The 22317-nt window shown below is 42.4% G+C and overlaps 1 protein-coding gene across 1 annotated transcript in view; it reads left to right on the top strand.

The window, feature by feature from the left end:
• The window catches only part of Slc25a13 (solute carrier family 25 member 13), a 186020-nt gene that overhangs the window by 114917 nt on the left and 48786 nt on the right, over positions 1-22317 (top strand). The window contains exons 12-13 of the mRNA XM_038319714.2: positions 5894-5946; positions 7424-7504. Coding sequence (XP_038175642.1) covers positions 5894-5946; positions 7424-7504 — 134 coding nt within the window. The remainder of the gene's footprint in view (positions 1-5893; positions 5947-7423; positions 7505-22317) is intronic.

Raw genomic sequence — 22317 nt, 5'->3', positions numbered from 1 at the left:
GATGATAAATCCACCTCTGAAGCATTGACTGTGCTTGGCACTGATCTGAAGATTTGTAGTAACTCATTTGTTCTTCATGACTGGCCTAAGAAGATGGGGCCATGGTTTTGCCCATTGGTGAAAGAGTGAAAACTCAGGCACAAAGAGATAACGTCATGGTCAATAAATAGCAGTTGGAAGTTCAGCCTCGCAGTGGGACCTCAGACCATGCCCTTCACCCATCTCTCTGCCATCCGGGAGACATTACACTGTAAACAGTTGCTTACCAGCAGTAGTTGAGATGTGTTTAAATATTTAGACATAAATAAACAACAGTTGGAGATGTGATTTATTTCTGTGCTGTTCTTTAGGTGGGGCCCTAGACTCAGTCCCAGAGCCCCGATTAAGGAAGTCTCTTCCAAGGCTAGGCATGATGTCATGGGGATAGTATTGATTGTACGACACCTTACCTACTTCTGAACCTGGTCTTATTTATTCAGCCAGAGTTGCCTCTGAGAAATAAGAAGCAGTGCAGTGCTGCAGCTTGACGAGGTGCAGAGAAGCATTCAGTTTTGAATATGTAAAATAGATGGCGAGTGTCTTGTGCCTTGTATAGTCTGTTCTTCAAATTATCAAAATAAACAGTGGACAGTAACCAGCATTTTTGTTTTAATAGTAGGGAATGCAGAGTTTGAGGTCAAATGACGGAAGGGTCTCTCGACTAGAAAGAGGTACAAACCCAGAATTGTAACCCCGAAGCTTATGCCTTGCCATTCAACTGCTGCCAACTGCGGGGAATAAACAGGCTTTCACTGGGCCTGGCTTGTTAATGAGCTTTTCCCCAGCCTTTGCCAACTCTGAAATTCTAGAATTACATAATATTTATGAAGTTTTTATGAAGAGTCCTTTGGTATAGAACAGTGTAGTAGGCCTCTGGTTGTGCACATTGCTCACCGGAACCTTCTTTTGGAATGCTGTGTGAAGTTCGGGCTCCTGGTGCGGGCTCCGTGCCCACACCTCCAGCTCAGTTCTCACTGGAGAACTGCTCAAAGGGAGAAGAAATGGCATGATTTATATTTTCAACCCGTGAAATCTGAAGAGAAAATACTGCATTAATTCTGTGCCCTGTAAATCTTTTCTCGCATTAGCAGCCTTCTATTAAAATGTGCCAAGGAAGAATTGCCATGTGTGTGGATGGAGCTGAACTAAAAAGAGAAGATTAGAAAAGAAACCGCACTAATAAATTTCATCTGAGGCCGCTGGAAAATGGACTGCTGTTTTGACAAGTTAGAAACAACACACACACATCCCGTTTCTGTGTGGAATGGTTAAAATGAATTTCTGGGGACCACCAGGAACATCTTATATTAGAAACCTGACTTTTCTGCTGAGTGGCCCAGATGTCAAACACATATGTTCTTGAGCTGTGAGTGCTATTGTAGGCGGTACAGACTGGACTGGTGTGGTGGCTGCAGGCTTACTAAGTAAGCCCCGTTAGCCTGCTTCCTTTGAGGACCACAGCTAGGAAGAGCTACTGCAGTTCCTACCTCTGCTTTTCAGTGTCTGCTACGTTGTGATGTCCTCAGGAGATCTTGGCTGTCAGTAGCCTCATAGTATCCCTGCACTCACCTGGGGCTTCCTTTGGAGCCACAGTAGAGGAAGAACAAGAATGGCTCTTTCCTACCTCCTTGCTGAGTGCCAGCACCTGGCCCAGATCTTAGGAATGCCTGCATAGTTTGGTTTTATTCTTTTGTGGAGGTTTTTATTTAATTTGAGGAAACTTGTGGTCTCTGATTATATTACTTTAGATTTTTTTTTAAAAAAAACAAACAAACAAACAAAAACCTGCCTCTGGCCTTGAAAGATGGCCTCCAACTGCTTCTAGAACTTCTTCTTAGCCCTTGCTGCACACCCAGCAGCCAGGTGACCCACAGCTCCTTGGGAGTCAGCCTCTTTTTTTTTTGTCTACTGATTTAACTGATGATGATGATGATGATGATGATGATATAGTGGTGGTGTTGCACCAAATAAGATTGTCATGTGAATTCAGCGTCTTAATAATGTACATAAAAACAGGATGAAATACCCATGTGCAGTAAATGCTCCTTATGAAGCTATTATTGTTAGATCTGTCTCTCTTCAACTTGGGACTCTGAAAGGACCGCCATCTTGGGATTCTAGTAACCTTCTACACATTGTTTTTGTCTTCCATTCTGCCTTCATCTCTTCTCCATGGAGCTTGGGTGGACTCACGGAGTCCCAAGGCATATCGGCCTGCTTCTTGGATACATCTCCCCCTCCTGCAGGCAGAGGAACCCGTTCTCCCCACAGTATTTTTCTACTGCTTTGATGTCCCTACCCTCAGATACTTACTGGACTGTTTTCAGGTGTTTTTGTCCCTTTTTTAGTACCCATAGACAAGCAGAATAAGATGTGCACGTTGTTGGACAGGTAGGGGTGTTTTTGTAAACTGAGATTTTTTTTTTTTCTGAGAAGTCACCCATCTCGTCTCTGTCCTCCCAGTTCATTCTTCTGGGCACAAGAGGAACTTTGGGTAAGTCGCTGCTCCATGGAGAAATATTTGTCGCTCCATTTTCAGTCTTAAATAAAGGGCTTTCTGTTTTGTTCCTTGCTGTTCACAATGCATCACTGAATTTATAGCAAGAAGAACAACTCTCAGCCGCCTTCCAGGCTGACTGAAGTGATTGTGTGTAGCTCCGTAGACATTGTTCCAGGCTGAAGTGATTGTGTGTAGCTCCGTAGTCCTAGTTCCAGGCTGAAGTGACTGCATGTAGCTCCGCAGTCATTGTTCCAGGCTGAAGTGATTGCATGTAGCTCCGTAGTCATGGTTCTAGGCTGAAGTGATTGCATGTAGCTCCGTATTCATTTGGGTCCAGAATGGCTTTTATTAGTCACAGGATAGTTTGTAGGCAAGAGATCATTTTAATATCAGTGTATTCAGGTTTGCATTATGATTTAATTATGAGAAAAATACTTATAGCAAATAAATACTTAAGCATATTGGGGGTTTGGCCTGAATGCAGGAAGAAAAATCAAGATTTCAGGTAGTAAGAATTGGCTTAAGTGACATTTGCCCACATTTTCCTAGGAGAAATTAATATATCACTGTTTGGTGACAGAGCCTTTCTTTAAATTGCAAGTCGCCTCTTCAGAGGCTGTTAAGCAAGTACACCATAGGTAAGCGTTTGTGTCTCCCGGCCGGAGCCTCCTCCAGCTCCCGAGCCCTATTCAGCTCACCTAGAGTACAGAGAGTACAGCATCCCTCAAGCTAGCAAGGGCGGGGGAGGGGAGGCTTTTAATAAGAGTGCACATGAGAGTAAGTAAAGACAGAAGCTTGTGGAGATCTAAGGGCAGCAGCTACCCTGGAGCCTCCCTGGCTCCGTGGGTCCAGAAAACAGCCAGTCCATCTCCGGGTAGCCTACAAGCTCTGCCTGTTTTGGACTGTGTTTTCTTCTTTGGCATTTCCGTACTTTGTACCCCACATGCTCTTTATGCCGCCACCCCAGCTGCTTTGCTTAGTTGTGGTTTCTGTCTCCCTGTGACCTCAGCGCATTCCTAGCATCCAACTGGCCATTTTCCCTGCACCATCTGAGGCATCTTTGCATTTTTCTGCCCCACGTGCAAATGGGAATGCATTGCCTCAGTCATGCTTCAGAGAGGGCTTCTTGATGGGCCAGCTCCATTTTACAGAGTTCAGGTTGCTCAGTCACTGGCTGCTTGGCTCCTAGTAGTCTGCGTATTATCCAATTAACAGAAACCCCAGGAATTCAGTAAGATCGGAAAATGCAGCCACGTGGAAGGGTGTTAGAAACTCAAAGGCCTTTGGGACCTCTCCACATACTCAGAGGCTGTGTCCTGGAATAGAAGAGACTGAGTAGAAGATAGGTATTAACCATGTGACAGTTGAGTGTTGCCTATGGTAAAATCCCTTGAAAGGAAAAAACTTAGATTTTAATCATTTCATCATTTACCAAACGTATTACCTAGCCTCTGAAAATCTTAGTTTCCTCTCTCTAGGGTGGTTATGAGGATTAAATGGGTTAATAAAGACCTCAAATGGTGCCTGGCACATCACACACATTATATGAATGTGTCTTAAATTTCCATTAGCGTCAGCATCCTCATTATCTTGTATTTCCACAGGGAAACGGACTTTCTCACCTTCTTCCTAAAACACGAAGCTGGTATAGTCTGTTTAGTTCCCATTCCTCCCTTTTATATTTCCACGAGCAAAACAGGAAAGTTTTCTCTATTGTAAGGACACCAGCAGGACAATGATAATGAAAGCCACCACTGGGCCATGGTCTGTTGATGTCTGCCTTAGGGTAGACTTTGGCAAATTGGTTGCCTAGATTTTGTCCAAAGAAAAGAGTGTCATCTGTCTTAAACATCAGAAAGAGGCCCAAGGCTGTCCGGTCTGTCGTTCTTTCTTGGCAAAGAGCTTGGATAGATTATGCCAGAAAACTGCTGCTGCTTGATCAAGCACATGCATGGGTTTGGAAACTACAGGCTGCAAGCTCTGGCCTCAGGCTGTACTTTGAAAACATGTCCCTGCAGAAGGGGCTGCAAGTGGGATTCATCTATGTGAGTTGAAGTTGGACTTTGGACTAAGGTGAAGACCATGAGCCCTGGAAAGCAGAATGGCACTGGCCCCTAGATCTCCTAGGCATGTTTCCAAGGGAAAGTTTATCCTTGATTTATTTTACTTCTTTCTTTTCTTAGAAAGAACAGGTGAAAATAGCATGATTTCTTTTTTGGTTCAGATAGTCAGGGCTGCACTGTTTTATTTGACTGTTAAGTCAAAAGCCATATCTTCTCAAACTGGGGATCCTGCTTAATTCAACTGAATGTGGCCCTAACAAAATTCTTCATGTATTACCCCAAACTTCTTTGGGCTTCCTCAGTGCTGCCCAGTTGTTCATGCTGGATCAGCAGTAGTGTGTCCCATTGTTCTCTCCCCAGTCTCCCTTCCAGAGACACACCTACATGCATGCATGTGTATACTTGTGTGGCACACGTTCATGCACACACACACACACACACACACACAGCGTTGATTTTTAAAAATATGAATTCATGCCAGTTGTAGTGGCCTTATTCTAAGCAGAGGCAGGCAGATCTCTATCAATTCCAGGCCAGCCTGTTCTACATAGTGAGTTCCAACTCAGCCAGAGCTACATAGTGAAACCCTGTCTCTAAAAAAGACAAATAAATAAGTAAACATGAAAAAGAAGTAATTAGAATAGTATATCACTCTTATGCTTCAAACTTGCTGCTGGTTTCTCATCTAACGGGACAAGCAAGGCTGAGTCTCCTGCGCCATCTGGTATTACTCTCCCCTCATTTACCACTCTGAATGGACCAAGCCCACATTCTCCATCATTGTAGAGCACATAGGGCTTACTCTCCTTTGTTTTCAGTGCCCCTTCCATTCCCCACTTAGAAATTCATTTTCGCCAGTTATCAGGTCCCAGAAAGGCCCATCCCTTCATAAAATCATTTCTTAATTTGGTGCTGCTCATCACCCAACCATAGTTGTCCTATGACTGAGTGACTGCACTGTGGGCCTTTAGGGGGCAAGAGAAAGGTGTTGGGGGAGGCAGAGGGGCAGGAACAAACTCCCCGAGATAATGAGGTTTCCTGTGTTACTGACACTGTTGACTTCCCCAATGTGCAAACGCTCCAGAATGTGGAAGGGAATTTACTCGGGGCTGATGTGGCTATTAGAAGTCGTTCTTAAATTCCACCACAAGTGTTCTCATTAAAGGTAATAGCAGAAAATTGCAGCAAAGATTGCCCCAGTTTTCAAGTGGTGATCCCCTCTGCAGAGCTGTTGATTTGTGTAGTTAATGCTAATTTATTTAATACACTTCTGCTTCTTGTTGATTTTTAGGTTTGCTGCCACAGTTACTGGGAGTTGCCCCAGAGAAGGCCATAAAACTTACAGTAAGTCTTTGAATTGGGACTTCTTATTACGAGACACACACTCAACAGTCCACCAGGTATTCTTCTGTGATTCAGCAGGTCTGTGGTCCTTCACCCATGCTAACGAATTTCATGGTCAGAGCAGTCAGCACACATAACTTCTCCTTGTTCTCTGTGGAACATTAAACATCCAGAAATGTGGTAATGAGCCTGGAGCTGATTGTAGGTGCTGCTGCCATGGCTGTCCTCATCCTCGAAGCAGCACTGGAGTTCCCTCAGTACCTGCCATGTTAGGCCCTGGACACTGTCGTCTTACCCTTTCAGTTTACAGTGTGGTTTACAGGGTGCAGCGAGGGAGACCAATAGGGTTCAAGCCACACCTGTGATCGGAGAGCCAGGATGTTGAGTCAGGATCTCACAGTTCTGAGTATGTTCTCTTGCACCTATGCCCAATGCTTAGGGAATACATGTGCAGGGTGTGTTCTTGGACCTCATTTTTCTAGTTGAAGTTTGTCCCAGCTCACCTGCAGATGGTTGGTTCTCACTTTCAGTGTCTAGAGTGGGTAGATATTACATATACATCCCTAAGACCTCAGAGCCCCGGAACATTAAGCTTTGGCTTTAGACCGGGCCATATAGCCTTGGTCCCTGCGATACTTCTTGTGCCATTTGATAACAGAGCTGGATTCTGGCCCATATCTGCTCAGACTGTACAATTGTTGTTGCTTAAACTTGCTTATAGTACATGTCCAGAAATTATACTCACTTTTAATGTGTATGTCTATGTGAATGTACAACAAGCGTGTGCTGGTGACCTGGGAAGGCAGAAGCAGGCATTGATTGGCTCACCCCAGAGCTGGAATTGCAGGAGGTTAAAAGCCACTTTACAATGCTGGGGATTGAACTTGGATCCTCAAAAAGAGCTTAAGACACTACTAACTGCTGAACCGTCTCTCTCGCCCCCTGAGGAATTTTTACTGAACATCTACTAACTTGAAAAAAAGAAGACTAAGGAGCTTACATTGGTTTCAGTGAGGAGTGGTATTTTAAATTATATTAAGTCTTCTTAAAAGACTTAATATGACCTTTAATTATAACTTATAAGATAAGTTCTAAAATATAAAATATATCATTTCATCTGTACTATCAATATGTCTCCCTTTTCATGCTACTATAATTGCAGGACATTTTAAAAATTTTGGCTCATAGGCCATTTTTCTTTGAATTTTTCTATCTGTAATATATGTATGTACACACACCCCCACCTGATATTACAGATACACACACACACACACACACACACACACACACACATACATATATATCTGCAAATTGTTTCTATGACCTATATGCTATTGAGAGTCTCTCTTAAACTATTTTAAGATCTGTTAATTCTTGCAATCAACTGAGGAAAGAAATAACGTATATTAAGCGATGTATATTTATATATTTAATGACTTTATATTTTCATCAGCTTCTATATCTATTTCTCGTCCAGGTGAATGATTTTGTGAGAGATAAGTTCATGCACAAGGATGGCTCAGTCCCACTTTCGGCGGAGATTTTGGCTGGAGGCTGTGTAAGTAGCTTTTCTAGATTTCTACACTGGAAAGCTGTTCTTCATATCTGTGTCACTGCCGTGAACAGCATGTGTGTACTAAAGCTTCTCTTTGACCACAGATCCTGTCCAAGGCCAGAGTTTCCTAGACAGGCTGCGGTTCCTGTGGTGAAGGGTAAACTGCTGATCTTTCTGCCTGCTCTTCATGCCTGTTAACATTTCTTACTGCTTTGGGTCAGTTCTGCCGTCCACTCCTTTGCCTCGAGAGTGTTTGGAAGGTCTCTGCTAGCCCTTTCTGACGTTCTCTCCTCGCGTCCTGTCTGCTGTGGCATCTCTGCTGGGACAAGCACTAAAGCTGGTGACTTGGAGTCAGCTGCTCCAGATCCCTGCTTTGCTTTGTCTCGTTAATGGCCGCAAAGCTTCCAGTGCTTCTGGGAGAGTCTGGGATGCAGATGGCTGAGGTGTTCTGCCTTGTCAGAAATGTGTGGACTGATTGCTTTGGGTTATGGGTGAGCAACCGCAGCTTGTTCTAAAGCTCCGTAGAACATTGTCTCGCTGTGTCTCATGGACCAGTTTGTCCATGCGAATGCAAATACTTCAAGTAAATTAACTCTTGCACAAAGGCTGGAGCCATTTAAAGATAAGGTTCACTAAGTAAACACACTTTGATCACCCAGGCTATCCAATATTGGTATATTTCCCCTCTAACCTCATGTAACTTTCCATATAAGAAAAGATGAGGTCACATTTTTCTTTTCTTTTCTTTCTTTTTTTTTTTTAAAAAAAAACTGGCCTGTTTGGCTAGGAAATAGACACACTTTTTTTTCTCTCTTTGAGAAACCATTGAGTTTAGAAGTGGACGCCTGACGATATGGACCCTTGTGTGGGGCTGGCTCGCTGTGCTAGCTCAAGCTGAGTGTAGACACCTGACGATATGGACCCTTGTGTGGGGCCGGCTCACTGTGCTAGCTCAGGCTAGATGTAGCTGCTGCCAGGAGTCCATGCTCCTGGTAACTTTTAAGAGAAGATGGAATTTAGCTGATGCCTACTCTTTGTTTGATCACTGACCTGTCAGAAGTGACCAGGTAGGGTCCTTCATTCTGTATCTTTAGGAGGATTTAGGATGGAAAAGAGGAGCCTTTAATGTCCTCAATGCAAAGGGCTCCCGGTATCTATAAAAGACTTGAGGAGTTCAGAAGTGCTCCTCGTAAGTGCTCTTCACCCCTGCCTGTGCCCTTTGAGTAGCGAAACTTTCTAATGTTTAATTAATTAGTGTGTGTGTATGTGTGCATGTGAGTGTATGCTTGTGTGTGTGTCTGTAAAAGTATATCAAGTGTGTGCTGCCCCAACGAGAGAGTTGGGTCTTCTGGGGCTGGAGTTTACAAACAGTTATGACCTGCCTGAGGTGTTTGCTGGGAACTGAACTGAGGCCCTCTGGAAAAGCAGTATGTACTCTTATGTGCCGAGCCATCTCTCCAGCTTGTTTCTAACATTTAAATGTGTGCTTCCACAGGCTGGATCTAGCTCAGTCCTTCAGGATATCGTGGTGAGTCTAAGACACTGAATAGGTGTCTCTACAGGCTGAGTTTAGCCCAGTCCTTCAGAGTGTTGGAAAGAGCCCTGAAACAGCAGGGTATTTTGATCAGGTAAAGGTGGAGGCTTCATTTTGTATGTTTTATAAGTTACATTTTCAAACTTCATAGACACCATGATATTAGAACCATATAAGAATTTAAAATGTAAAATTCATTTTATGACTCTAGTCAGGCAACCATCATGGCATGGAGCCTGGAGATTTTTTTCCCCCCTAATGTAAGCATTTTACCTGCACATGCTTTGGGGTGCCCAGGAGATCAACTGTGGCATGCATTGTCAAGGTGCCCTCTGTAGGTGGTCTTGTTTTCAAGTATGGTGGCCCATTTCAAACACAGAGCACATGCAGGCTGGCATCAGAAGTGGTGCCTAGCTACTATAAAGAGACACAGCCCCCTTTCAAGCCTGGTCTAAACACAGGCTTAAAACTGGAGCCACTTGAGCTTTACAGCGACTTAAAGTATCTGTGAAGTGAGTTTGCCACCCTCCCCGTCAAAGGCGGTCCTCTGAAATCCAAGTCTCTGTTCTGCGCCCCTCCCTCACTAGCCACTGCTTTAGGAAGAATTTAAGTTCAGGTAGGCAGTGATGTAGCTAGCAAAGAACCCAGGAGAGAGAAAAGTGTATGGATCTCGCGTGTGTGCGTACGTGCATGCATGTGAAGTAGGCAGCACCTCTCGTAGGCCATTTTTCCCTTTCAGCGCCTGTGTATAGCCTGTGTATACCGGAGAAAGACTTGCATTCTAAGGCCTGCTCTGTGTAATTGAGAATACAAAGGGTTCTGTGACCTCGTGTCACGTGAGCAGTTGCTTGCTTTAGTTCAGCCAAGCATGGCTGGGCTTTGATTTTTAAGTCCCTGGGAGCTCACCTTGCTTCCTTATTGCTGAGCATCAACACACATGGCTGACTTTTCACTCACGTCAACCGAAGCTGTTCATTTCTTTGAACAAAGCCCTCTCTGTTTTACAATGTTTTTGACAACAACAGGGAAAATATGCAGGGACCATTGGATCGTAACCTACATCACCACAGTGCTTGGCCAATCTCAATTATTTATTCATTTTAGAAGAAAGAAAGTGGTAGCGTGTATGGAAGGGGACAGTCATTGGCTCTTCAAAGGAGTAAAACGTATCTTATTTCTTGCTATTTTCATAAAATAGTATTTTTAAATGAAGAAACTAAAAACACCTTTCTTTTGTTGACACACATAAAAGGATAAAGCTGACTTAAAAAAACCAAACTCTTATTTCTTACTGAGATTAGTTTTAGTTTAAAATCCTGGCTAAAATTTTTAAAACTTTTCTGCGAGTTTTCTTCCTCCTTTCTCCTCCCTCCCTCCCTCCCTCCCTCCCTCCCTCCCTCCCTCCCTCCCTCCTGTTCATAGTTCTACACTGACTGGTACTGATACTGTCACCATGATTCATGACTCAATTAGATGCTAAGACTGGAGTTTTTTTTTAAACAACTAATTCTGAAAGAAATCTTTGTGGTGGTGTTTTTCTCTGAGTGGATTTTCTGTTTTTAAATTTGTTCCTTGATGATGTAAGATTCTGAAAGAAGCTTGGGACTCAGGCTTCCCTCACACAAAGATTATGTGCCTTCTCTTTCCATCCTTCCCTTTCTCTAAAATGACATGGCTAAGAACCCGATAGTGACCGGTTATCAGAAATGTGGCCAAAGAGAGGACATGTGATCACAGCTCAAGTAGGTTTCCAGTGACTCAAGCAAGAGAGCCATTACAACAAAGCCAGAGCTGGTAGGGTTAAAATTGTGGTGAGGGGCATGGGCAGTCTGGGGTCTTTAATTTTGATCCTTTATCTTATGAAATGCCTACCAGGCAAGGAAAGACAAATGGCGCTGTGATTGTCTTTAAGAAAGAAAGAAATTATCTGACATGAAATCTAATATTCCCTAGAAAAAAACTGTATCAACAGAGCTTGTACTTAGTAAAGAAATTAGTTCTATATCAGTAGAAAAATAAAATTCGGTAATAGCTTTTAGAAAGGCTATGGCTGTGTGGTAATACAGTCCCAGCGTTTTCCTGTTGTGCTGTGCTCATGTGCATGCGGATGTGAATAAATCTAATGTTCATGACTTTGTATGCATTCATGGGAAAAGTCACTGATAAGATCATACTGCTAGTTCTGGAAAGGACTGCTGAATATAGTATTAAGGGCTAAAGAGGTGGCTTGGTGAATTAAACACTTGCCACACAAGCATGAGGACCTGATTCCTGATCCCCAACACCATGTAAAAGCCAAGTGGGAATGGCAGTGTGCCTATGATCTCAGTTTATTGGAGCAGAGATGGGAATTCCCCCAAACAAGCAGGTTAGCCAGACTAGCCAGGACTCTGGCTCCATCTAAAGCCCAGCAAGACTGGGGAGGACACTAGACTTTGACGTTAGGTTTCCATAGACATGTGCGTGTATATATACTCTTGTACCAGCACACACATGTGTACATACAAGTACACACATGTGCCCATACGTACATTTGCAGAAATCAACAAAAACAGTATAGCACAATTGGAAAGGTATGAAATGTAAGTAATTATTCTCCCTAGCAAATGGGCAGGACCGTATGCTATTATCTGCTTGTAGTCTTACTTTCTTTTTTATTTATGGTTCTAGAGAGTGAGTGAACCCAGGACCTTGGTCTTGCTATGCAAACAGTCTACCTCTGAACTGTGTCTCCCAACCTCTTTTATTTTTTTTTTCAGCTTTAATTTCAAAACAAGAGCTCATTAAGTTGCACGGGCTGGCCTTGAACTTGCAGTCCTCCTGCTTTAGCCTCTGCGTAGCTTGTATTATAAGCCTGTGCCATTAGGCCCAGCTTCTGTATTCACACATGTATAAGATTCTTATATCTATGCATTAATTGTTTTGGCTGTTGTTTGTTTGAGACAGGGTCTTGCTGTGTAACCAAACTAGACTGAAATTCAAGGTCTGCTTGCATCAGACTTCTGAATGCTGGGATTACAGATGAATGTCACCATGCTGGCCACATACTCACTTTTACGCATGTATGCATGCATTTTTGTGTGTGTGTGTGTGTGTGTGTGTGTGTGTCCCTGTCCATCCATGTACCCATACACATGGAGATCAGAGGACAAAATGCAAGAGTTAGCTCTCTTTCTTTCCACCATATGGCTTCCGGTGACTAAACTTAGGCCACCAAGCTTGTCTGCTAGTTAGGTAGTGCCTTAACCCCTTACCCATTTCAGTCATCCCCTAGAAACTATTGAAACTTTTTGGTGTGATTGTAGTTCATGGGTATGGGTATTTTGGCTGCCTTTATGTCTGTGCACTGTGTGCCTGTTGCTCGAGGCAGCCAGCAGAAAGTGTCATAGCCCCCTGAGTAGTAAACCACCATGTTGGAATCAAGCTTGGGTTCTTGGGTATGGTAACTGGTGTTCTTAACTGCTGAGCTCTCTCTCTCTGGGACCCAGAACCCCAGGTACTATTTTTAAGGCAAACTTTTGTTATTAATCATTTTTACATCACATTTAGGTGAGATTAATGTTTATTTTGAAAAATGGTGAAAAGAACAAAGATGTTTACCTAAGTGTGCTTCTTGGTTTTCTTAAAATGGGAAGCTGGAAAAGTGCACCTGGCGGCCCTTCTGTGGCTTCCCTGGTGCCTTCCCTTCTTCCTTCTTCCTTCTTTGGGATTACCGCTGTCCTGAGTTAGGCAGGTCTTTACTGTTAGACAGGCTTTTTCTACTCTTTGCTACATCTGAGTGTATCCCTGTGCCCTGTAAATGTTTGCTTTTGAATGGTGCACTCAAACCCGGTGCTCCAGGAGTGCCCGGCCTTCCCAGATCTGCACCCAAGCCTGGTGCTCTTGGCTTTCACATCTAAGCCGTTGTCATTCCCATCAGTACCACTTCCATGCTTTGCTTGTCAGCAAAGAGAAGTAAGTGGAATCATTACTTTCACACGCTGTAAGGCTGCCTATCTTGCATGTGTCTGTTACAGATGTTCGTGCTTACAGAGCTGTTGTGTAGACATTCCTGGAGTTAGAACAGTATGTCTTTTAACCAACAGAGGGTTTCTAACAGAGACTGCAGTATTTTCCTCAGAGTCTTTCATATTAACTTATACCAGTACTGAATAAACTCAAAATCTCCATGCTTCCCAGTTCCATTGTCCTCACTTTTCTCTTACGCAGCTCCTTCCTCTCACTGTCTTTCTCCTCCTCTCCTTCCTCTCCCATCATTGCTCCTGTCCCTTTCAAATGTTCTATATGTTTGTATTCCTCATGATTTCTGTCTTTTCTGTGTCCCTCTTCATGTGACATAAGGGAGGAATCTTCATTAACATATCCCAATGGCCTCAGATAATACATGCCAACTTGCTATCAGACTCTGCTAAATGAAAGAGTTTTGAGGTCAGAACAGCCCTTCCACATGGTTTCATCTTGGTATCAGCCTGGAATTGCAGCTACTTGGTTGAGGAAGGAGGATTAATTACTGAGTTAAGCTCACCTTGGCTACAGAGTGAGTTTAAGGCCAGTCTGGATAACTTGGTGAGACTTTGTCTCATAAGTAAAATGAACACTGGGTATATAGCCCTGTGCTAGAAGACTCACATAGCCCACTATGGTCCTGCTTCAATCTTTAGTACCAGAAATAAAAAAAATGCAAAATTTCAATGAGAGGTTTGGTGGAGGGTCCTGTGTATCTTTTCATTTTTCTTGATCACACTCCTTCCTGTTCGTAAATTCATAAAGTTCATCACCTTTGTCTCCAAGACTTGCTCCCCAGGGTTTCCTCGTCAAGATGAGTTGAAAGTGCACGGTGGGGCCATCTTTTTATACACTGAATGTGTTCTTTGCAGTGTTTGCAAATCTTATTTTTAAGAATTACCAGAAATTTCCTTCTTTTTTGAGCATATATAGTTTAAATTCCATAAAAGTGAATTTTTCCCTTTAGTTTTTTGAATAGAATCTAATGTAATCCCACTCAATTTCCTCAGGGAAAAGGGATGTACTGGACTCTTACTGTGGCAGACTCTGAGGCCCTGGGCCACCTTGAGAGTTCTTGACATTCCTGGTCTTTTCTGCAGTACTGTCTGTGTGAGTTTTTCTCATGTGACAGTATTCCCACTGACAATTTATGTCACATGGCTGCATACCCACTGACAGTTTATGTCATGTGGCAGTGTACCCACTGACAGTTTGTCACGTGGCGGTGCACCCACTGATGATTTATGCCACGTGGCAGTACACACACTGACTGTTTATATTACATGGCAGTGTACCCACTGATGGTTTATGTCACGTGGCAGTACACCCACTGATGGTTTATGTCATGTGGCAGTACACCCATTGATGATTTATGTTACGTGGCAGCATACCCACTGACTGTTTATGTCAGGTGACATTATACCTACTGATGGTTTATGTCACGTGGCAGTATACCCACTGACTGTTTATGTCACATGGCAATATACCCACTGACTCTTTATGTCACATGGCAGTATACCCACTGATGGTTTATGTCACGTGGCAGTGTACCCACTGATGATTTATGTCATGTGGCGGTGTACCCACTGATTGTTTATGTCACGTGGCAGTATACCCACTGACAGTTTATGTCACATGACACTCTACCCACTGACGGTTTATGTCACATGGCAGTGTACCCACTGATGGTTTATGTCACATGGCAGTACACCCACTGACAGTTTATGTCACATGATAGTACACCCACTGATGGTTTATGTCACGTGGCAGTACACCCACTTACTGTTTATTGCTGGCTCACATCTCACAGGCTTCAGTCCCAGGGTATGACAAGGCAAGACTTGGCACCAAGGCATGGTTGTCAAAGGATGCTAATCACCTCATGGTAGACAGGAAGTACACAGTAAGTAAAATACTGGGGACAGATTATACCTTCAAAGGCATAGCCTCGGTAGCCTTTTCCCCAGCTAAACTCAAGTCTTCCAGTAACACTATCAAACTAAGAATCTGTCATTCAATTAATCGTGGTCCGGACACTTCCCCCAAAGTCTACTGTTGGCAACTGAGCCTTGAAAATCATGATTTTCGGGGAATATTTCAGACTCAAACCAAAATGCTGAGTATCAAATCTAGCTTCTCATGCATGCTAGCCAAGTACCCTACTACCAAGCTACACCCTGAATCCTGATCTTCTTGCTAAGTCTACTTGTCATTGATAATGTTCAGTTGACTGTTCTTGTAATGTATCTTTATTTCATCCCAGCCTACACTGCATGCCAGTTCTGGTTCCAGGCTTGACTCCTGAGTATCTACTGAAGACTTCGTGGTTTCACATCATGACTTCTTACTGCCATTTATTTTAAGTTCTCTGTGTTGACTGGACTTAGCTGGGAGGTTCTCCTTCAGGATCTCCATATTGTTAGAGTGAAAGGCTGCTGGGGAGGAATCTTATAAACCCTTCGTGAAGTAGATACCAAGGCTGTGCAGGCTCACGGCTGGAAGCGGTTTTCACAGGCAGCTGTCAGTAGCTGAGGCGCCTGTCTGGACGTACTCCTCTTCACTTCTCTGTAGAGCCTGAGCTTCGCAAACCATGGCAGCCTGATTCTCAAAGGGGGCCTTGCTTAAGAATCTTCAGCAGGGCCCAGCCATGGTGGCACATGCCTTTAATCTCAGCACTCAGGAGACAGAGACAAGTAGATGGATCGCTGTGAGTTTGAGGTGAGCCTGGTCTACAAAGTGAGTTCTGGGACAGCCAAAGCTGTTACACAGAGAAACCCTGTCTCAAGAAACAAATAAGGAAAAAAAAGGAGGAGGAGGAGGAAAATAAGAAGAAAAGAGAAAATAAAAAGAAAAAGAGAAAGACACACAAAGACAAAAGAGAGAGAGAGGGAGGGAGGGAGGGAGGAAGGAAAGGAAGGAAGGAAGGAAGGAAGGAAGGAAGGAAGAAAGAAAGAAAGAAAGAAAGAAAGAAAGATATTCATCAGAAACTGTAAGACATCTTTTGGACTATTCTTTTACTGTTTTCTTTGGTTCAGACAAGTATGTTGGGGTAGCTCAGGTTCAGAAAGAGAAAAGTTATCTCTTCAATACAGCAGTGAGGCATAAGGGTTTGAGAACATCCTCTTTGCCTCTGTGAGAAGGCTTTCAAGCAGCTCTAGTGTCTTCTTCACATCTTTTGCTGACCCTCTAATTTATGGATTCATTCCAGATTGCTGCTACTGACTGGGAAGGAGAAGCTCCCTAAAGCATTAATAACCAATAAAGGTTTACCTCGAGGGCATTGTGAACTAATGCGCAAGGTTCTTGAAATGGGAGCGGTTCTGGAAAGTGGGGGCTTTCTTCATCTTCTTCACCTGGCCAGTTGGCCCCTCTCCTAGTTACTTCTCAGCTCTCCACAGCTCTTTTCAGTCTGCTCTCAGTTTCTCCTCATGGTATTTGCTGCCTCCAGAATTCATGCTCTTGTTAGCTACCTGGCCTCTCTGGTTGACCTTTCACCCTCTTGAGGCCCTGTCCTAGACCCAGGTAATTAACTCGAGTTGCTCAGCTGTGAACTACTGCTCGATGACTCAGTGAGAGAAGAAATTTGGTGGATAGATTTTATTTATACATTTTACTTATAAAGCCCAATGACATTGTTGACTTTTGACCCCACCCAAATGTTATGAGAGACTGCCATCTTTTCTACCATCCAAGGACACCACAAAACCCTTTTTGCACTGTTTAGTTTTTAGTTCTGAAGTCTATAAGTAAGCCCCAAGTAATAGTGTAGGTATTCTAACCCAAAGCCAGATGCCTTATCCTGGACCTTGAAATCTCTTGAGATTTCAAACCCAGTCATTTCCAACAAGGGAGAAATTTTCCTCAAATAATGAACTCGCAGGCTCTGCAGTCAGGGTGGTGAGGAGATAGCTTGAATACATTTAAATCCTATTTTTTTGTTTGATCAACCTCAAAGCAGAATTTTTCCTTCACTGTGTAAGACAACATACCCAACTTAGAAGAATCGGGTAATGCAGCTAAGTCATTAAGCTGGGTTCCTTTGATGCTGCTTTGATGTTCTGATGTAACAGGTCAGGTAACCAAGACGATGATGCTGTGATGTTCTGATGTAACAGGTCAGGTAACCAAGACGATGATGTTATGATGTTCTGATATAACAGGTCAGGTAACCAAGACGATGATGCTATGATGTTCTGATAGAACAGGTCAGGTAACCAAGACGATAATGCTATGATGTTGTGATAGAACAGGGTAGGTAACCAAGACCATGGATGCTATGATGTTCTGATGTAACAGGGCAGGTAACCAAGACGATGATGCTATGGATATAAGTTTTATTGTTTTCATGAGTGCTTACATCTATATAATATATTGTGATTTCATGATAATTTAATGATTGTTTTAATTATTTTTAATTTTTTGTTACTGTTTTCATTTGAAATATTCCAGGGGAAATTTTTTGCATAGCCTAAAAACTGTATCCGGTAGCTAAATGTTTAGCTAGGAAGGGTTGGTGAGGAGGATAGTTATGTATTCCATGTGCCATGGTTTATTAACTTCCAGATGGATGACCCATGGGTAGTGCTAACTCCAGGAAGAATGGGTAAAGGAGCTGATGGACTTTAGGGAGCTGCTGTAACCACGCCCACGTATTGCCTTACCAAGGATATTCACTAAGAAACAATCCACAAGCACTCAGTAACTGAACCAGCTTCTAAAAAGAACCTCTTTATTTTACCTGACTTTATTTCTAAAAATAACAAACAACCCTGAAATACATATAGACCCCTAAGAACAGAATGAAGATAATGAAGTAACAATTTGGTATAGTTTATTTATGGTGACTTATATTTTAAGTAAAAAAGAGTTTTACTGAGTAGTTAACTTGTAAAATTGTCATGACAGAACCATGAAAGAATCATAAAAGGAAGGATTTTAAAAGGGGCTGATGAGCAGTCAAAAAATGCTAACCATAGCAATATCCAAATTTGGAGAATTTTTGAGAAGTTGATGAAGCATCTTCCTTGAAGTTCATGCTAGAAGGTTTCATGGGGATGGGACTAAGGCCTTGGTGTTGACTACATGCCTCCATGGGCTGTGTTGAGTGCTTTCTCTAGATGACTCTTACTTGGACTGAAAGCAAAAGTAAGAACAGTACATGATGATGCTGAGGACTTTGGGATGCTCTGGATTAAGTAATTCTTCTTCCAGTTCATACACTGAGACTTAAGACCCAGTGTGCTGTCATTAATAGGGGTAGTGCCACTCTGAGAAATGGGTTAGGTTATGAACACACAGTGTCTTCCTTGCTTCGACATGTAATGACAGCAGAAAAATGGTGTGTGTGTGTGTGTGTGTGTGTGTGTGTGTGTGTGTGTTTGTGTACTCCGGTGCTGTGCTGGCACTTGACCGTGAGAGTCTAACCTCCAGAACCCTGAGAAAGCAGTTTGTATCATTGTATGTGACTGTTCTGGTTTTCTGTCGCTGTGATAAAGACCATGACCAAAATCAACTTGAAGAAGAAAGGGTTTATTTCAGCTTATGTTTTATTGTCTGCCATCAAGAGAAGGCAGAACAAGAATTCAAGGCAGGAACTGAAGCAGAAATCATGGAGGGTGGTTGCTTACTGGCTTACTTTCCATGGCTTATTCAGCTTGTTTTCCTACACAACCAGGGCCACCTGTCCAGGGTGGCACTGGGCCACATCAAGAAAATGCCGTACAACAGGATCATCTGGATGAGGGCATTTTCTCAGTTTAGGTAACCTCTTCCCAGATGATCCTAACTTGGGTTGAGTTGACAAAATTTGACTGGCACAGGGGCCCAGGCTATATTTTGGCATAGCAATCTGAACTCATTAAAACATTAATGGATCAGAGCTGCCTTTGGATGCTAGGAACCATCATCTTTGTATATGAAGGTCCAGCTTTCAGGACAGCCAGCCATCTAGAGGGCTTGTTGCTGATTTCTTTCCTCTCTTCAGCTGTTACAGGATTTGATTCAAGACACTTTAAACATTGAGACTATCTTCTAAGAAATAGAGGAGGTGTTTGTTATGATATGAACATTTGAAGAAAGATTTGTCCAGAGGTGTCCTAGAGTTAAGGTAGTTTAGATACTAATAGCCAGCTAGGCATTAGCTAATTCTGGTGGTAGCATTCACAGTAGACACTCTAACAGGCAGACTCCGAATGTCAACAAGTTTGACAGGTCTCTAACTTAATTGCTTTTTAATGTCAAATAGATTCCACTTTGGTTTCCTGGCCAGGCTTCTAAAGGCCTATTAAAACCCCATGAAGTTGAAAATATAAAACGTGATGTTTATAAAATGTGTAAATATAATAGCCTTTTTTTCTACCTTGCCATGTGGTTAAAACATTAAGAATAGAATTTTCTAGTTTAGTATCTCAGGAACAAACAATTAAATGGTAAGAAGATTCTGCTCTTACCTTTTTACCAAAGGAGAATCCTATGTTTTGTGTTAGGCGCTCAGGCTCTGTTGGCTTGGGATTCAGTAGACTGGGTGTCCTGGTGTCAGGGGGCATGAGCAGCGCTTATTTCATTTTCTCCAGTTGAGCGTGCTGGAGGGCCAAGGCTGAGTCTTGCTAAATGGTTTCTATGGAACGACTACATTCTCTCTATATCTATATCTTCACGGAGTCACTCTCAGTGTGCTGAGTGAGTCCTACTCTTTTAGGACTCTGAAGAGTATGGTCAACCCTATGGCCTGATTGTATTTGAAATCCCTCCTTTAAAAAGACTTACCTCAAAATGTCGTCTCATTTTGAGGTATGTGGAGGTAGAGATTTTGTGAACAAATTTTCAATTGTGTGATTCAGATTATACTTGACTAGGATTCTAGGCATGTCCAACACGCATGTTGCTGAAGATAGCTATGAATTCAGCACAATACAAAATGGTCACATTATCTAGAGTGTGACACCTTTTTTATAAAAAAAAAAATGGGTTACGTGGTTCTTGATGTTGAACATAACATCAAGTCCCAATGTCAAATCTAAGCAGAGGTATGTTTTTCAATTTGGAATAATGACCTGATTGTGGGATGGTAAAGACACTTCTTGTAAGGGACCGGACCAAGTCTAGAGTGAATGACCTCAAAGGACCTTACAACTGGTCACCTTTGCTAGCTTATCTGGGAGGCTGCTGAGTGTTTGTCTTCAATGCCTAGTTTCTCCTGTGCAGTGCATGCTAATTTAATCCATCTGCTGTTACCTGATGAGTATCTAGTTTCTATCTGTGATCTCTATGGAGAGTAAAAACACTGGCCTACATTTGAATTATTTTGATGTTTCCATTGATATCAAGTCAGGATGAGTAACTGGAAAAATACTTTGAAACTAAGAATTCTTAAGAAACCTGCTTTCTAACTTACTCAAATCTCAAATGCTGTCACAGTTGTATATGTTCATATTAATGTGACACATCATTAGGTATTTACTAGTATAGGACATATTTTTATGTACAGTTTTGTACAATTTTGTTTGTATCTAAATAATCAAAATAATGTATTTGGTTTATTGAAAAAGTCATCCAATAACTTTTTATTAATCTATTTTTGACACATGTAAGCACATATTTCAGAATGTCAGTGTGCAATTAGATATTCTTAGCACATGTCATTTGTGAAAAGCACTTTAAATGTAAGTACATTCAATTGAGCATAATTAAAATATCAAGATACATATACTTCATATACATTTTGCCACTTAATTTTTTAAGTAGCTATAAGCGTCTACCATGTGAATTCAAATTAAAGGAAGGTGATTAAATTACGGATATATTTAATGCTTTTAGTTTAAAACATAGTGGAAATTATATTGTGTTAAAAACTATAATGCCATGTTTCTGTGGACAGCGAACTCCACAGAAAGTTGTTTTTAAAGGAAAGCTGTTAGTGTTCTCGAGATTGTTGACTAGACCCTTCTTTTTTTTTATTTTTAACCTTCATAGTTGCGTTTGACGGGATTTTCCAGGTTCCAGGAATGAATGTTTGGGAATAGTGTCCAATTTAGTGAGGACAGTCTGCAGACTTCTTGTGTTTAGACAAATGAAAGGAAATGAATTACAGTGACAAAGGAAAGGAGGCGCTCCTGAAGATGTATTGTATTTAGATGGCTGGTACTTTCTGCAGTAATGAACCTGTTCAAGTAAATTGGATGGCACATGTAACAAGAAAATCTTTCTGTCTGTACCCACTTTATCTAAAGAATATTGTCAGTTTAATGAGGTTTATTGTTAGTTGATTGAGATTCTTTGAATGTTTAGAAAAAAAAGGGCAAAACATCAGGGTTAAGTTGCCTTCTAAATATCTTTTTGGAATTCTCTTTGTATGAAAGAACTAGCTATACGCTCACCCACAAGGGCCATCTGTGTTACTTTCATTAGGTAATAAAGAAACTCCCTTGGCCCTTTGATAGGACAGAAAATTAGGTAGGCGGAGTAGACAGAACAGAATTGTAGGAGAAAGAAAGCAGAGTCAGGCAGACACCTCAGGCAGTCGCCATGACTCTCCTCTCTGAGACAGACGCAGGTTAGGATCCTTCCTGGTAAGCCACCACCTCGTGGTGCTACACAGATTACTAAATATGGGTTAAAACAAGATGTGAGAATTAGCCAATAAGAGGCTAGAGCTAATGGGCCAGGCATTGTTTAAATGAATACAATTTGTGTGTAATTATTTCGGGTAAAGCTAGCCAGGTGGCGGGAAGCGGCCCGTCACTCCTTCTACACACTCAGAGCCATTAACAGCGAAGGAAGTCTTTTTGTAACATGAGAAGGGGATTGGGACTGCAGTCTTGTGAGCACGAAAAGATAGCAAGCTTATACAAATATCCAGGCTTGACCAAGAGAAGCTCGGATAGAAGCCACATTTCAGGTTCTTTGCAGAGTACCCATCCTGCCCATTTTAGTGAGAGGGGATATTAGAAGAAAAAAGCTATAATTTTGCTTTGAGCCCCAAGAAATCATATCATGTGAAAAATTAGAGCATTTTGGAAATGATGATGCTTTGTGTGGAGAGAGCTGTTCTCATTTGGGGAGCTTGGTGTGTGGGCTCCATGCTGGCATAGTTGCAGCTTCCACAGCCCATTTCCCTGTTTGGTGCTCTCGAGCCACAGGGTGTAAAGGTGAATTTGTGAGGCCCGTGGGAGGCAGACAAGAATGACAACAGCCGAAGCTGCCGTATGGAGGTGCAAGCCGCGGTGTGTGTGTAGAGAAGTGAGGTGTCTGTTCCAATCATGAGCAGTGTTGTGTTTAT

This window comes from Arvicola amphibius, chromosome 2 (genome assembly GCF_903992535.2).
Source record: "Arvicola amphibius chromosome 2, mArvAmp1.2, whole genome shotgun sequence".
Lineage (NCBI taxonomy): Eukaryota > Metazoa > Chordata > Mammalia > Rodentia > Cricetidae > Arvicola > Arvicola amphibius.
Note: the sequence above shows the minus strand (reverse complement) of the source record. Positions and strands in the feature narration are given on the sequence as shown.